Below are 16,941 nucleotides of genomic sequence, written 5' to 3' on the forward strand. Positions count from 1 at the left end.
AAAACTGAAGTTACTCTTTAAGAAATAATTAACTAAATAATTGCCTGTTTTTCCCTTCATTGATATTTATTATCAGTCTATACTCATCTCCACTGTATTTAGATTTTGTCTCTTTATATATTGTTCCTATCATATATATATTTACTTATAGCATAATGACATTCTATTTTTTTTATAATTAGTGTAACTCTCTCACCAAGCACAAGAACCAGTTTCTTCATTGGTGAGATTGCGAACATAAATATATTTTGTGATGTAAATATATTTTTTATGTACTCATATTATATCCTGTACCCACTTATATATATTAAATTGAAAAAAAAATTTAAAAATGTAGCTTTAATAAAACTTCTACAATTTATAAATTGTTAATACATATTTTAATCAATGTAACTTAGGCTTCCTTTTACTATATTTTTGTATTTTTTTTTCCTTTTCTACTCTATTTTTTAGGGGAGGTTCAGCCTCTCCTGCCTCACTGAACAAACCGCCACTGCTTGCAACTATCCTTTTGATAATTGATATAACAAAAGTTTGATTTCTTTTGGTTAGTAGATAATGCATTCTTTTTAGAACATTGAGTTTTTTTTATCTACATATTTTGATTGTCTTTTATACATTATCCTTGATTTGTCACTGACAAATAAAATGACTGATAATATTTGTAATCGATTTCAGCATGGGCATGATGCAGACTCTGAGCCTGATATACAAGGAGAATGGAGTAGTCCAGGGACTCTACCGAGGGATGAGCATCAACTACTTGCGAGCCATTCCCATGGTGGCCGTCTCTTTCTCAACGTACGAACTCATGAAGCAAGCGCTGGAACTCGATACCGGCATGAAGATATGAGCAGTCTCCCCACATGTTTTCTGCTTCCCCGATATTTAATTTTACAAATAGATAGTCTGTCGATCTGAATACTATTAATTTAGTAAATCAGCCCAGTGTGACGTCTGCTCTCCCAGTATTTCATGTTCGAAATTAAAAACATGTCAGTTAAAAATGGGTGATTTATAATTATTACATATTTAGTGATGGTATTATACATTGTAAATATGATTAATTTTTGATTTTGGAATTTCATGCGGTGTTCGATTAGATTGTAAGCCAATTCAGGGTACATATTATTTTTTTTATCAATTTACAATAAAATATATCCTAACCAACATCACTACATTTCCATACATATTTACTATCAAAATTTTCAATATCTTCTTGTGTTACCCAAATTTTAAAATAATCAGTTTCCGAAGCACAAAAAAATGGGTTTTTTTTAATTGAAAACTAAAAGACCATGAATTTTATTACTAGGAGCGAAATTTGACACATTCTAATTTAAGTTACTGTTAAGGTTAGTATTAAGAAAGTAAATATTTATTGTGAGGTTGTGTGACTTTGGCTATGAATATTATTCAATTTTATTATTTTTCCATTTTATGAGGTCAGTATTTAATTATTAGAGGAGGAGAAATATTATTAAATGAAGTTCAATAGTATATTCATATTTTTTCAAAAGCAATTGAGTAAAATAATGATTACATAAATAATCATTTTGCTGCTAATCATAATATTGATGCTGAGATATGTTTAATCATGTAATGCTTTTCTGGCGATAAAAATATTTACAGCAAAAAAAAATTTAATTAAAATTTTTAAGAATTTAAATTCGAACAGCAAAAAATGGAAGAGTTGCGCTCTTTTTTATATATATGTATTTTAATGTAATGTTGCATTCCATACTATATTTATACATTTGTTAGTTTTATTGTAGTAAATTTTTTTTGTAAATACACTATCACCTTGTTTCAAAAAACGGTGGTGATAAAGTAATGCAATGTTACAGTTCCAATTGTACTAATATATTAAATCTATTGAGTTCCCAATTTGTTTACAAATAGTGGAGATAATCTGGATTTCCCAATGTATTGTTGTGTACTAATATTAATGACATTTTTGACAATTTGGTTTGTATATGAATTGATGAATGAGAATTCTAAATACATATACGTATGCTTTTCCAGAATTTCAAGTAATTCCAATCCATTGATCTGTTTCAAATAGGTAAAATAGTCCCAGAGAGATGTCGTATGTGAGGTCATCGTTCTAGTATCTTGAGTCTTTTTCGTTTTCATACAAGGCACGTGGGAAGAAGACGATAGTCGATGACGCACGATCAACCTCTCTCTGGGACAAATATGGGTGCAAATTGACCAATTCTATTTAGTTGTCTCCCTCGAGAATTGAAGAAAGGTTCCTAAAATATTATAAAAGACAAATTATCGAAGAAAAATATATTTATGATGTATTTTTGTTATGCAGAGAGAGGCCAAAAGATGGTTACGTTATAAATATATAGCAGTTGTCCCATATCAATTCCTCGCCAATATTCAAAGAATTTACATTATAATTTGCAGGCTGGCTTATTATAACTGGCTTTACAATCTAAAACTATAATATTTCATAGCACATTATCGTTGCTGATTATTGTTGCCGATTTTGCTGATTAATTTGTTTATTTAATGAAACGACGGTTTATTTTTAACAATTGTATTTATACAGAAATATTCTGAATTACAATATCGTTGAAAGTGTCACGTACATTGATTGTTACATGGAATCTTCTTGCGTTAAAAGCTTTACTTTTCAAATCGTCAATATTTATTTCATTGATCAATTACGTCTTACAATCACCATTTCGCATCATTGACGGCCGGCATAGTCCAGTGGTAACGCATTGGACTGCCATTCCGAAGGTCGCGGGTTCGAACCCGGTGTGCGCAAATAAATTTTATTTGATTAATTTGTGTTATTTCACAATTAATTAATTAAAATAATATATAGTATATTTGCGGCACGTTCCAGAGTGGAAGATACTACCAGTATCGCCCTGGTGTAAGACCACCATTCAGAATTGAAACGTTGCTCCAAATGGCTTTAGCCGTGTTTAGTGACTAGATCTGAATAGCCAGGTACTTCCCCACCTTCCTCTTTCCCTTCCCCACTTACCTTCAGCCTCACAACATCCCCCAATTGGGGATGCCATAGTCTCACTGGCTCCAGACGGGAGCAGTTGGGACTCTTGTGAGGTATTCACTATAAAAATAAAAAAAAATCAGTCTTTGCTTGTTTTGAGGTTATATTTCTGCCTTTTATAGTGGTCTTATTATTTCTTGTTTCATAACGTAATGTTGTGAAAATGGGCATCATTATGTTTTCCCCTGAGAGATTTTGTTTTCGAAAGTTTATGAAAAATGGAGGTACCTATACACTATTTTTTCATTAAAACATGTGTAAGTCTGATATTGTAGACAGTTATTACATGTATACATTATATATAATATATGTATGTGGCAAATTTGGTATGTTATTGCAGTATTTGGTATTTTTATTGCAATAACAAATCATACCCAAAAGGATATGATTCATTCAAGAAAACACTTATATACTTAAATCTAAAATCAATCTTATATTTTCATATTGTGATATTACATTATGAGTAGGTTAAATTTGTTGCATTATATTTGTGATTTACCATAACCACAATCTACAATAGAGAAAATCATAAAAGTTTATTCAGTAAATCAAATTCTTGACTAAAGTAGCAGGCTAGGTATTTTTTATTAGCGACAACCATAATAGAAAAACATTAGTGAGTATTGACTTTTTTTTTAAACTTGCTGTTGTATGGAAGTCACCAAAAATCTTTAAACTCATTATTATTAATAATACCTATAAAAATAATATCTATAAAAATATTATCCTGCAACCGCCTTGGTATGCAAATGTTCATTTTTAACAGCCCGATTGTGGCGGTGAGTATGCAATGGATTAATGAATCGTATTTTTTTATGGTTACGGAAAGGGCTATGACTTTATGTTTCCAGTTATAAAATAGGAGAATAAAGAAGAGTTTTTTTTTTATTATTTAAATGCATACACAATATTGTCAATTTGAATCAATTTCCGCAAAGCCATTTTAACCCTCACGTACCAGAGGGGGGTAATACACATCCCCCAAATGAGAGTTTTGTGTGATAAATATGATATTTATTACATCACATACTCAATAATTAAGTAATCCTAAAAATGTGTTCAGTAATCATGCATTTAAAAAAATTATCCCTATTTTATTTTTGAAGATATTCAATTTTTCAAAACTTCCCGATTCCGATGAAATTACATACTCTCCCCTTTTTTTAAATTCCTCGCTGCAAACTAGTCGCGAATGTGGTTGTTAAAAGTCAATTTTACTGGAAAGGGCTAAAATGTATTTGAGTTAATTTTATAATATCTCTTTCTGTTTTGCATTACTTAATGATTGACTGCTGGGCAAAGATGGGTGATGTCTGGTTAAAACGGTGGGAATAAAAAATAGTTCATAATATTTGAGTGTTACTAGAAAGGGCAAAAGTAATATTGAGAGACGATCGCTCCGCGATGCATAGAGGTTATGTGAGTTTTTACCTTCATGTACGTAAAGGTTAAGAAAGACAAAATTATAGCAATCAATTTTAAAAAATTGACATTTTTAACTGATTCATCATACTTGTAAAATGTATTTGGTTAATTATGTATATTATAACATAGGTGGTTATAGGTTATTTTGCTGCGATTTCAGTTGGATGCCGAGCAGGCCTATGAAAAAATCTAATTTTATTTCTTTCAATGTAATGTTTTTCTGTAAAATGAATTTACATAATGATTTAGTTTTTATAAGAAAGCCCATATCAATTTTATTTTATTTCACAGTGTCCCTGTGCCCAGTGCAAAGAATCTTACAAAACGGCGCTATATAAATTAACTGTTAATTATTAATCCTATCTTGACCTCGGTTATTGATTTTCATGTGGAGGGCGGTGGTGAGTGTTGGAATTAAAATTAGTTTATATTTATTAACTTGGCAGTTGCGTATTTCGTTAACTAGTTATAAGTGTCCAAGCTTCGATAAACTCTCTAGCCTTTATCTTCAGGCTAAATAGACTGCTTAAAATTAGTATAAGATGGAATACCAATGATATTTTTGTTATTTATTATTTCAGATAAAATATTTTCAATAACCATCTCGAAGAATGTTACAAATTCGACTTGACAAGCATAGCCGAAACCATAATTTGAAATTTTTTGTTTTTTTTATTAAAAAATAAACTTTTTTTTTTCACTAAAGTTTATCTCTGCTAAGCTAATTAGTTATACTATCTATTTTGAATTTCAATCACAGATATAATATAGAAGGCTTTCTTTTAATTTTTATAAAGCGGTTTTGTGCATTGTGTATGTCGATTATCTCGGAACTCATAGTCATGGTCTTGAAATCATTGTAGATATATATAAATAGTTGACCTTATCTAAGCAACGGTCTACAAGGCAATGGGAGCTAATTTCATGAAAATGTGCATTTTGGAAACAAGTTTGATGTGACAATTCAGGCCAAAACTGGTTTCTTTGATGAGAGAATTAAAAGATATAATCTCTGTAAGCCCATAATGTTGTGGTATGCAATTGTAAATATTATATTATATCACACCACCCTTTTTAAAAATACATTTTGATAAACAACCTGTAAATAATAAATAAACAATCTGTGCACATTTTCAAAATACTTTTTATCAAAATCTTATTTTGTAACAATATGAAATAATTAATATGTATTGGTCTATACTGGCAATGCTAACACCTCATGTCTTTGATGAATTGTAATACAAACTCATCTTTAAATAATAATATGTAATAACTGTTGTACAAAATACAATACAGCATTCGGTTACGGTTTCAAATGACATAAACAACCATTGTAGGTATTTTTGTAATATTTTTTTTAAATGCAGGTAAATAAATTGTTTTATAATAATACAATAATACCTCGTCATTGTTTTTTTTTATGTAGACCTTTTTTGCATCCTAAGAAGAAGAGGGGCGCAGTTCTAAAGCGAACCAAGTCAAAATGAACAAAGTTACTATTTTTCCAAATCTTTGTAGAATTGAATAAATCATCATTAGTCATGAATGTGTCTTATCTAAAGCTATCACTATAAAAAGATAATTTGATTAAATTTTAGAGAATAAGCTAATCCTAATGTAGGTGGATGATAATGTTGTTGTATATGAAGAGGCCACAAGGGGTATTTCAATATTTTATGGTTTTTGTACGTTTCCAAAGTTGCTTGTGTCCATAACAGCACCAGAAAAAATTCTTGTGAACGGAACCAATGTCGACCGAAAGTGAGGGAGCCGCTTATTTAGGGTAACTTCGCGCTCACGTGTTTCAACCAGTAAGTCGCTCACCTTTATGGGATCAGTAAGTATCGATAAGAGCTTTACTAGTGTGACCCGTCACCATTTGGAAATGTTTTGCCGGTTGCAAAGGGATCTGTTTATAAGAGTTACTTTTGACAATTCATCAATCAACCTCCAAATGTTTTTCTTCTGTTTTACAAGAAGAAAAAAATGTTTAATAATATAAAGGTTTGTAAAAATTACATTTAACCCACCCAGCCTGAAGATGGGTGCATAAAATCCCCATGGTCCAACTTATACACAATATCTCGATAATTAATCATATTTTCATTAATATTTTTTGTAATCCATCGATTTTCTGTTTTCCAGTATTCAAAGCGCTTAATATTGAAAATATTTCTACAAATCGCATTGCCCGCTAGTGAATTGTGAGCTTTTCGATACAATTCTTCTTGTCTTCTCTTTAAGTTCAGATGCGAAGGAGCGAGACAGATATACTGTTATGCGCACTTTCCGGCAGTTATATGCTGCATTTGTTACTCAGAATTCCGATCTTTCAATATATCGACAGTCGGTCAGTTATACCTATTTAGAGAGGACACATGTTTTGTTTCAGAGGTTCTCAATCATTTATTTTTAAATAAAAGTGAAGTTGTTTCAAAATAATATTTGCAAAGGTTGTCGATGTAAATATTTTATAATTGTTAGTTTATTGAAAAGTTTGTAAATTTTAATGAAAAATAAAGAAGGTTCTGCAATTGTTTACAAATTAAATTTAATTTTAGAATACATACCACTTTTTAAAAAGCGCTGGCGAGTGTTGTTCGGGCGATTGACGGGTCTCGTTCACATTCTGCCCCAAACGAGATGGTTGGGAACACGCCTCCCGAAATGAACTATGTATTACTAACTATGTAGTAGGGTATTTGGATACCCCCTTCCGTAAAAGCGGAATTTTTGGATGGTTAGTATGGGAAGGTTAACAAGGTTCACTCACACAGACACTTTTCAGAGAAAAAAAACGCATCAGGCCGCCTGCAAGCTAGTGACATAGTTCAAAATCTAGTTGGAGTCCGAAAGGAACGATATAGTTTACATTTCACTGGATATATATAATTTTTTGGTAAATCTAAGTTAATTTCCCCGCACTTATGTTTGTACATATGAGTCTAATTAAAGTCGATAAAATGTGGTTATTTAACAGTTACAATGTGTTATACAGTAGTGAATGCTGGAAAAAGTCAGGGACACCCGAGGAAGAGTTAACACATTATTTCTGCACTGGAATGATATACGGAGTCGAATTAATATCATTATAATGTAGTTTTTTTAACAGTAAAAATGTGGTATAAAGTAGTGAATGGTAGAAAAAGTGGGTGAAGCCCGAGGAAGACACGGCACGTTCAAGTAAAATAAAAACTTATGCATAGTAAAATTAGACACATGATTGAAGAAAGCGGTGCCGTGACAAACAAAGAAAGTGATGTGAGGAGAATGTATGGTGTAGAAGCGAATGATTGAAGATGTCGGCGGACACCGAAGGAAGATATGGCGCAATCAAGTGAAACTAATACTTTAAAATAAACTTCTTTGATTCTACTAAATTCTAGTGTTTTCAGATACACTAGAATTCATAACCTCAAAACTTTACTCAAAACCTACCCCGCCTTACGCCTTACCCCGAGCAACGACGGGTACACGTCAGCCATCAAAGATTATTTTTGGTATATCTTTCCACGCACTTGTGAAGGTTTGTACATACCACTACATACTTTGAATACATCACCTTTACACAATTCTAACCACTGTTGAATTTGGCAGCCATCTCTGTCTGTTCTGGAGTCCAGAATACTTTGTGCAGAAATAGGCAGTTCAAATGTAATAATAATTTCAGTTTGTTGTTTTAGCTTATTAAAATATTAATGATTACTAACACCATTGTTTTGGAATTAGAGTGAAGAATGCCAAGGTAAGTAAATAAAATATGTAATCATCTGAATAATGTTATCTTTATTAATAATCATACACAATAAGTAAAACCTAGTTAATACATTCCTAAAAATATTAGAAATATAATATGCAATCAAATATGAATGAAATAAAGGGATATTTAAAAGATGAACATACATATAACATTTAGAACATAATTGCAGTCGGAATGCCTTAACCAGGTTCTACTCTTTAGGAAATTTGAAATTTAGTTCACCTTTCCTATTTCTCTAAATTCTTAAGTCCACCGGAAGCCTGCCCAACCGTGGCAGCGGTGGGGTTCTCCGGGGTTAAACAATGTTCAAAGGCAATCAATGTAACAACAAACTCCTTGTGGGTGGGTTACTTGTCTGCGTTACTTAAACAAAACAACCGTCAGCTACAAATGAACCCTCCGGGAAAAGGAAGACCGCCGGGACTCGGTGCACTCCAAGTGAATGTAACCAGATGCCTCACACACACAACACATCTGCACTATCCATACTGCACTGCACACCGAACCAACCAAACAGTAAACTCGGGTACTGGATACTAAATAGGTAGATGCGATCCACGGATAAGAAAAGGTGTAGTATAGTTAAATATGAATGCATTACAAAGGTGAGAAGAGGTTCCATTGAACATGTCCCTCTCCACATATCATAGCGTTAATTTATTAAGTTCTCCTTACATTACTCGGAATACTGGCGCATCCGTTTATGCAAAAGAATATTCTTAGAAAAGCATCTTCTAATCGTTAAGTGTATAAAAGACTTCCTTTCTCTTCAAGTATCTCTAGAATTACCTTATACTTATTCCAAAGCACGGAAAAATGCTTCTTAACTCAATGTAAACATTCATCTAAGTCCATAACTTCATCACCAGGCTGGCCAGATATAAAACCTGGGAGTGAAAACACCGGACTTCAGTGTTGATATTGTAACAATAATAATAAGTATAAAAACAATACATTCCACCTCCAACAATCCAAATAGAATTTAGATGAAAGATACTGTACTAAGATGTACTGTCTACCTTACCTACTGTTCACTCATTCCGATGTTATCCATTCTAATCTCTCATCCTGTCGATATACTTGTATATCTGCCAGTTCCCTAACTACAGTGATAGCCGTAACAATGAATCAAGTATTCAACTGAATGCACTTGTGTGCGCATGTGCCAAACACTCACACAACATGGAAGCTGAACGCAGGCAACAACTTTACCGTAGGGACACCATAGATCTAAGACTGAATCTGACACAAAATAATAGATACCAAGATGGGGTTCTCTGTCAGCTCATACGTTGGTCTGACAGACAAATCTTATAACATAGTTTATGGCAAACTAACTGCTTGCTACGCTTTATCCTGCAGGAGGATATCCTGATGGAGGTACCCGCAGGCCTGTACCGTAACGGGGCAATACAGCTGCATGTGCACGCTTACTTCCCACTAGCAATACAGTCAAGGTAAAAACCCTTGCTGAAAACGGAATACTGAGACGTATTGTATATCATCTGGCGGGGTCGTTGGCATTCGGTAAGCAACATCGCATTGCGCTACTATTGCCTGACTCAAAAGCAAACTTCTTTACATCATTCATATACAATCATAGGACTCTCACACTCGGGCAGGGGAGCTGGATTCGCTCTACAAAGTAAAAATTAAAAGAGCAGTGCCAAAGTTAATAGTATATGCAACAATAACCATAAAATTATTTCTCTACTTAGATAATTATAAATTCTAATTCATCTCTCCTCGAACTTCATCCGACAATTGCAATAAGAAGTTAGAATCAGTAGGATATTCTAACCATGTAAAAACTGCTCCAATAAAAACCCCTGCGTGTGAATGTGTTTCTTTTAAAAATAAATCATTTTAAAGATGTATACAATTTATTAATGAAATACTATGGAAATATTTATAAATTTAAATGCCTCCCTTAAGAATGTTCATAATATTTGATAATGTAATAGTATTTCTGTGTCTATGTTGTATATACAAAGAAGGAAAGTGCTGCAACTAAACTAACATAGATTAAGTGAGTAGTTGCGGCAGTAGTGTATAAAAGGAAATACTATTTAGTTATATTAGACATCAATCCAGACAACTGTAATATAATGAAGAAGTAACCTGCACTTGTACACGCGAGGCGAAATGCAATAAAACATGGTCGTCGAGGCCAAACCAACTTTACAGACTTCGTACACTGACCTCGCAATTTACATTATAAAAATTTACAACAATTTGGTGGGGCTCGACAAGGTCGCACTGGGAGCGCTGTATGGCGTGAGGAAGGTGAGATGCACATCTGCTGCTTCGTCGGGAGTGGTGTTGTGTAGTGTAGTAACCACTACTTACAAGAAGTAGTCGGGGGTTCTTCTGGTGACGTGCGGCTCTCCACGCCGGGGTGCTGGGTCGAACTGGAGGCTGGAACAGGTCATTAAACTTTAGCACAACAGACTCTACGCAAACAGAACATATGCTAATATTGATAGAAAGTGGCAGAACAGAATTGGAAAGCTTCCTGAATAACATCATTGTCTGACTGAAGAAAGATACACATTGACGAATCGCCGTGTAAATTGGGGTAAAGATAATGACCCACCATTCCGTCTTTATCTCTATTATCGATCAACCCTGACTTTGAGATAACCCTGACTTTGAGACAACCCTGTCATTGAGAAGTGAAGGATATAAGTATACAAAGAGAACTGGACAGGACTGGACTTGAGGACTGGAGAAGCAGATTTTAGAGTCTGCTGTTATCCAACATGATGTCTCCAGATTTGCACCCAAACCCATCAGCCACCAGTAAATGGTCACCTGCCCAGATAATGGAACAGAAATGACGAATTATTATTATTTTTGTTAGTATATTATTCTTATTTGTATTATGTTACCACCATAATACGGGCATTTTCCAAGTTTGAAGTATTTTAATAATAAATAAAATACAAATACCCCATATCATTAGCAACTAGCAATGCAATAACACTTACAATGAGTATTTCAGCGCATCATCCAGCTCCATGATGGCGGCCTGATTGCCACAGCGGTAACAGTAGTTGGGGGCACTGAAGATGGTTACCACGTTGCGGTCATGACACCAGTTGTACCCCTCCATGACCAGCTGATGGGCTCGCGACACCAGCGTCAGGCCGTTGCTGTGATTGAAGGTCTCAGAGATGTCGTGACCGAAGGTGTAGCCGGCTCCACGCGGTGAGATGCCCCAGCCGCCCCTGTCGTCAGGGTCAGACCAGAGCAGGTCACACATGGGCCCCTCGTGAGGAACTTCCTGCAGGCGGTCCAGCGCGCGGATGTGGTCCAGAGTGTCGATGGAGGGAGACAGTCCTCCGTGCAGACAGAAAATCTGTCCATCCACCAGCGCCGTGAGCGGCAGGTAATCAAACAGGTCTGTGAAGAACTTCCACACGTTGGCGTTGCCGTACTTGCGCAAGCATTCGTCGTAGAACCCGTACACCTGTGTGATCTGCCTGGACTCGTGGTTGCCTCGAAGGATGGTTATTCTTTCCCTGTACCGTACCTGTTTGGAGAGCAAATTCACAAAAATTTATTTAACATTTCTAAATGAAATTTTAAAAAAGGACATGGACTGATTATTTTAATTCTTTAAAAAAGTAAGCTAAATGCAGTTGAATTATTTAGTAAAGGAAATGATACATCAAATTAATAAAATAGCTTGGATTAGATATATTTACCAAGACACTGTACATCGATAAAAAAAGGTTGAATATTTTGTTGAGGGTTTGTTTTCTGTTGTGGTTTCATTTAAATTCATAAGTAGTACAGAGATATGTATAAATTACCTTAAGGGCAACCAGTAGTGTGACAGTCTCCACACTGTAGTAGCCCCTGTCCACATAGTCCCCCATGAAGAGATAATTGGTGTCGGGAGAGCGGCCCCCGATGCGGAACAGTTCCATGAGGTCGTGGAACTGTCCATGGACGTCCCCGCACACCGTAACTGGGCATTTCACCTCCTGGACGTTGGACTCTTTGGTTAGAATCTCCTTAGCCTATAAAACAATGCACAATAATGTTAATGCTTGATGTAAATTTTAAAATCTATAAATATTCAGTTCGAAGGAATCAAATCGATATTAAACCACCACATATATTTGCAGGAGACTTTTGAAGTGTCTAAATAAATAATAAATTAATTTTTCAGAGCAAGTAGGAAGAATCACAAGTATAAAAATAAATTCTTTATACCTACTATGTTTAGGATTTCATAACCAAATACAAAAATAAATTCTGTATACCTACTATACATAGGATTTTCCAAATACAAAAACAAATTCTGTATACCTACTATGTATAGAATTTGCCAACCAAATACAAAAATAATCAGGTTTTCAAAAGTCAACAATTAGCCGTCTCAATTTTATGAAATTATTTATTGCTAGACCGATTGCCAGTAAAAAATATTGTTTATTCAACAATATAGCCATGCCAATTATTAAAAGAGTTGTTCAACTCTGGTAATCCAGCTCTGAGTCTATTCTTCTAAGCCAAATGATGAATGAGAAATACCATGCACTTAATATAATGATTTTAATTTTGCATATATTTTCCACAACATTAAATGTTATCAATGAAATCCTTATCTGACCTTATCTTTACATAAACAAATATTTTCAAAATCCTTAGATTTCTGAAATAGTTCTCTTTCTGATTGGTGGCTTCCAGAAGACTTTGTCGGTAAACAATTCGAGGTTACTAATAAACTAAAATTGGCAGAATATTGAGATGGAGAAAGCATAAAGAATTATTGTTCATTAATAAATATCATTATTATAGGCGATGGAACAATCAGGAAAGACGGGAACAATCACAGCCAGTACTGGGAACGCAGTGTGACCTTGTCTCACTTCACTAATACGTCAACAATCTTGAATTGATTTTTCACAAACCAATTGTACTCTATCTCAGGGCAACATTTATCACTTTAACTGCCAACTAATTGTGCATATTGAGATACTGATAAATGTCAGCACTTCTCAAATGAGGGCTTCATTTTTTTATCTCTGTATAATATAATGCCGAATCACAACGATAATATCTCATCATTTAAAGTATAGAAGGTAAATAATGAGACATAACACAACTTTTACTGACTGATGCTCTTACTACACTTACTACAGGTGGGGGACATGTTTAAAATTTGCAAAGATGTTCAATTTACTTGTTCTCCACTAAATGGTATAGCACTCATTCTCACATTATTAATACAGATTATCACAGTAATAATTGGTAATGTAAATACATGTTTGAACTGAGTATTTCCTTGCACAGTCACTCATCCAATATCATAATCAATATGAATAACCCTGAATTGATTAAATCAATTAAAACAATAGTTTGGAAACCTTCAAATCTATAGAATAGGTACGATGAAATATAATAAACTATTGCTTTTAGATCTAATGTTTAGAATCGCAGAATGGCACGACACAAGAGAATGAGATGTTTATTATATTTCATAAAAATTAATGAGGCGAGAAAATCAGTTTGTTTGAAAATCTCACACATTCAATTAGTGCCAATAATACTAAAATCAATATCATGCTACTGACCAGTAAATGTGACTTCTTGTTTATGTTGTTCATAAAATCGTTTAATGGTAATTATTCAGGATCGCTGGCCACGCTTAATACGATTTTTTTAAATAAAATCTTTTGATTCACCTTAATTACTATAAAAGCAACTATCTGCATTTGGGAAATTTTAACATTCAAATAAAAATGTGGCCAGCCTTACTATTGACCCATTTTATCTATCAATGCATAAGATTTAAAAACAAAGATTGCGTAAGCCAGACAAGCGTGTCAATATGGATTGTCACAAGGAAAAAATAACCTGGAGATTTTATAAATAAAACATTCTTAAGTATGTGGTTTTACAGGACACTCTGTCCCACCAGAGCCGGTGAAGAGTTATATTACATGTAAAGACAATAGGGCTTTGGACAAACATGATCACTGTACCATGTCTCTCTGACTATTCACTAGGAATGCCCTACAGACATGCAACAGCTAATAACTGGTTTTGTGAAAGAAATTCGCCAACACACAATCCTCCAGGATTCAAAACATTTTAATTAAATATCTAATGTTGAAATCCATGCAATGCGGCCTTGTAACTTAAACAAGTATTTCAGAGAAAAAAAATTATACTATTAACTTATTATATTAATTTAGTAAGATTAGAAAACTAGTTTTCAATCGTAACCACCAATGTCTAGTTGTGAGATGCACCAACAAATGCATTCCTTTTTGAAGCACAATCCATGAAAAGCAAAAATTGTTTTTGTTTATATTAACTGTTTTTTTTTAGAAAAAATCCGCAATACAAATACAAAGAATTTGAGAAACATTTACAATTAATAACATTAGTGTACAGTACAGTACATAATGAAGCTCTTGAAAGCGAGCGCTAGGCAGATAAATATTTAGACACCGAACACAGGGGTGTGGTGGGTGAAAAGATGATTCCCGGTGTAAATAAATGTTTAACGGTGGAAGAAATTACAAGAAAACGGAGCAAACATATCCCCGGCTGTCATAACGCCAAACCCCACAATACATAACGCCTAGCAGGAAATGGCAATGAAGACGAGGTGACAATCAATCTAATCGGAAAAGATGATTCACGCACAAGCAAAAAGATACACTTCAAGTACACAGATTTGACTTATAAACGAAAACAAAATTAACAAACCAAAGAAGAACATACTTGAGAAAGTGATAGAAGCATATAATAAGGAATTACCTTGTCGCATAACAATTTAACTTGGGTTTCTGTCAGTTGCTTGCACTCGTTGAGCTGTTCTATCCATTGCTCAAGTTCTTTCAGGGAAGCCTTTTCCTCCATATTTTGTGCCTAATTAATTAACGTACAAGACGTTAATTATTAATACAGGGGTTTTACACGTTTTCACTACAAAAAACCATGCGAACTAAGAAATACAGTCTACCCGCAGCGAGTTTTAGTCCTAGCAGTTACAAAATGGCGCAAATCCTACGTGACGTCATGTAGGCTCGTGCGATCGCAGCATACTCTAGTGTTATATTTTGTAAGTCCGAGATTTAAACTAAGAAATTATCCGTTCGTACGCGAACGAGATTGATTCAACTCACAAATTAAAAACTGTCAAACGATAACGGGCTATTTATCTAAACTTTTTAGATGCACAAAGGCGACGAATATAATGCCGAAATAAAAATTCAATAATCTAGTATTCTGTATTCTTTTCTAGATGCTGATGAATGATTTTGTTCTATGGAATTTTATAATGCTACCAACATAAAGACCACACAAAAAATGTTGCTAGTTGCGACAAATGGTGAAAATAAGCATGTTCCCTACCTTATAGTTCATTATACGAAAACAATAGGAACTCCAATGAAAAATATTGTGGTTTAAAAAAAATAAATTCATTTAAATCGCCGATCAATAAGTACGTTTTTATATATGTATGTAAAAATGAACTCCAGGGAAAAATATTATATCTTTTTAAAAAATATATATATACATATATACACAGGTGTCCGGGGTCAAAGTGCTGTAACTTCGGGAGGTGATTCTACCTGATGGTATCAGCAAAAAAGATAAGTAAGTAAGTAAGTAACGTTTTTCCGAAATTTCAACTTTTTTCCATACAAAAAGACATACCGATAAATTTGCTGTATGCTTGTCGAGCGCGAGACTGGTGACGTTGTTTATTATTACATCCACCTGCTGTCCGGTACACCCCCAACGTGAAAAAGTATTTTTTACCAAATAGTTTCCTCGGACAATAAGGTATCTTCTAAAGGGGTTGAACACGGTGGTTTTCACAGAAAGTGTATTGGTGGCTTTCAACTGTAGGTATTGGTTGAAGTTTCCGTCGATGAGAGGTATGTTGTAAGTATGTTGTCGTAAATGTGGATTAAAAATCTTTATCTTTTTCACGGCATTAAACTATCATTAAAGTAATCAGCTTTCAGAAGAATTAATGAATGAATCTCTTGTTACTTGACGGGCGGCCTTCAAGCCCTTAGCCCTCTAACCCATTATCGAGTTATGTAACCCAAATGTATAGTGAGTACATGTGAGGTATTTGTTTATTATATTTCTTTAAAGTAAACAAATCACAACTGTTCTGTTACCAGCTGTAAATCGCGGGAAGAGGGGTAGCGGGTGTTAGTTCTAGGCAGAGATGTGCTTTATTTCAAATAAATCCATTTCAAATGGAAATGCAAAATGCAAAATGGGTATTTTCCATTTTGCATTTTAAATGCTTTTCTAAAAACCATTTTGCATTTTGCATTTTAAATGCTTTTCTCAATGCATTTTCCATTTTAAATGCATTTTTGCAACATTCTTCCTACTATCTCCACTCATCTTTTTTTCATAAGCCCCAAATATCAGTCGGTCCTCAAGAGAGATAATTTACATTTGTCAAGTTGCTCCCTGGTAGGAGCCCTGGCAATTGAGTGATACCATTACAAAAAATACTGATTCAAATACTGAACATGGGGCCATGACGCTGTAATATTAAATGTTAGATAGCAGTTTCTATGTTTTTACGTTGGCAACATTAGTTCCGTGCAAAATTTTTTGTGGTTTCATAATCTGTAGTCGTGGTGTTTTTGGATTTACCATCATGTAATATGTTTGTTCTACATTGATGTCCATTATTAAATGATTTTTTTTTTTTAAATTC

At 34.0% G+C, this 16,941-nt stretch overlaps 2 protein-coding genes across 2 annotated transcripts in view; one reads left to right on the forward strand and one right to left on the reverse strand.

Annotated features, from left to right (window-relative positions):
* LOC149426607 (mitochondrial coenzyme A transporter SLC25A16-like) overlaps window positions 1–5,977 on the forward strand; it is a 49,737-nt gene extending 43,760 nt beyond the window's left edge. The window contains exon 6 of the mRNA XM_089632125.1: window positions 679–5,977. Within this exon, the coding sequence (XP_089488251.1) occupies window positions 679–853 (175 nt within the window). The 3' untranslated portion in view covers window positions 854–5,977. The remainder of the gene's footprint in view (window positions 1–678) is intronic.
* A 2,251-nt stretch (window positions 5,978–8,228) lies between these two features.
* On the reverse strand, window positions 8,229–15,477 carry mts (protein phosphatase 2 catalytic subunit mts). The gene is made up of 4 exons (XM_089632137.1): window positions 15,006–15,477; window positions 12,041–12,250; window positions 11,213–11,757; window positions 8,229–10,640 (listed from the first exon to the last, which is right to left on the reverse strand). Exons 1-4 carry the CDS (start codon window positions 15,105–15,107, stop codon window positions 10,568–10,570), a joined length of 930 nt encoding a protein of 309 aa, XP_089488263.1. The 5' UTR covers window positions 15,108–15,477; the 3' UTR covers window positions 8,229–10,567.
* Between the last annotated feature and the right edge of the window lie 1,464 nt (window positions 15,478–16,941).

Source organism: Hesperophylax consimilis, chromosome 1 (genome assembly GCF_061612785.1).
Source record: "Hesperophylax consimilis isolate HC1 chromosome 1, BYU_Hcon_1.0, whole genome shotgun sequence".
Lineage (NCBI taxonomy): Eukaryota > Metazoa > Arthropoda > Insecta > Trichoptera > Limnephilidae > Hesperophylax > Hesperophylax consimilis.

What these genes read in the sequence shown, in the direction of transcription:
- mts (XM_089632137.1), bottom strand. Translation starts at nt 15,107, where the DNA reads ATGGAGGAAAAGGCTTCCCTGAAAGAACTTGAGCAATGGATAGAACAG. An exon ending in CACTACTGGTTGCCCTTAAG is followed by an intron (nt 11,758 to 12,040) that starts GTAATTTATACA and finishes CTCTCCAAACAG; the next exon opens with GTACGGTACAGGGAAAGAAT. An exon ending in GATGCGCTGAAATACTCATT is followed by an intron (nt 10,641 to 11,212) that starts GTAAGTGTTATT and finishes GACCTGTTCCAG; the next exon opens with CCTCCAGTTCGACCCAGCAC.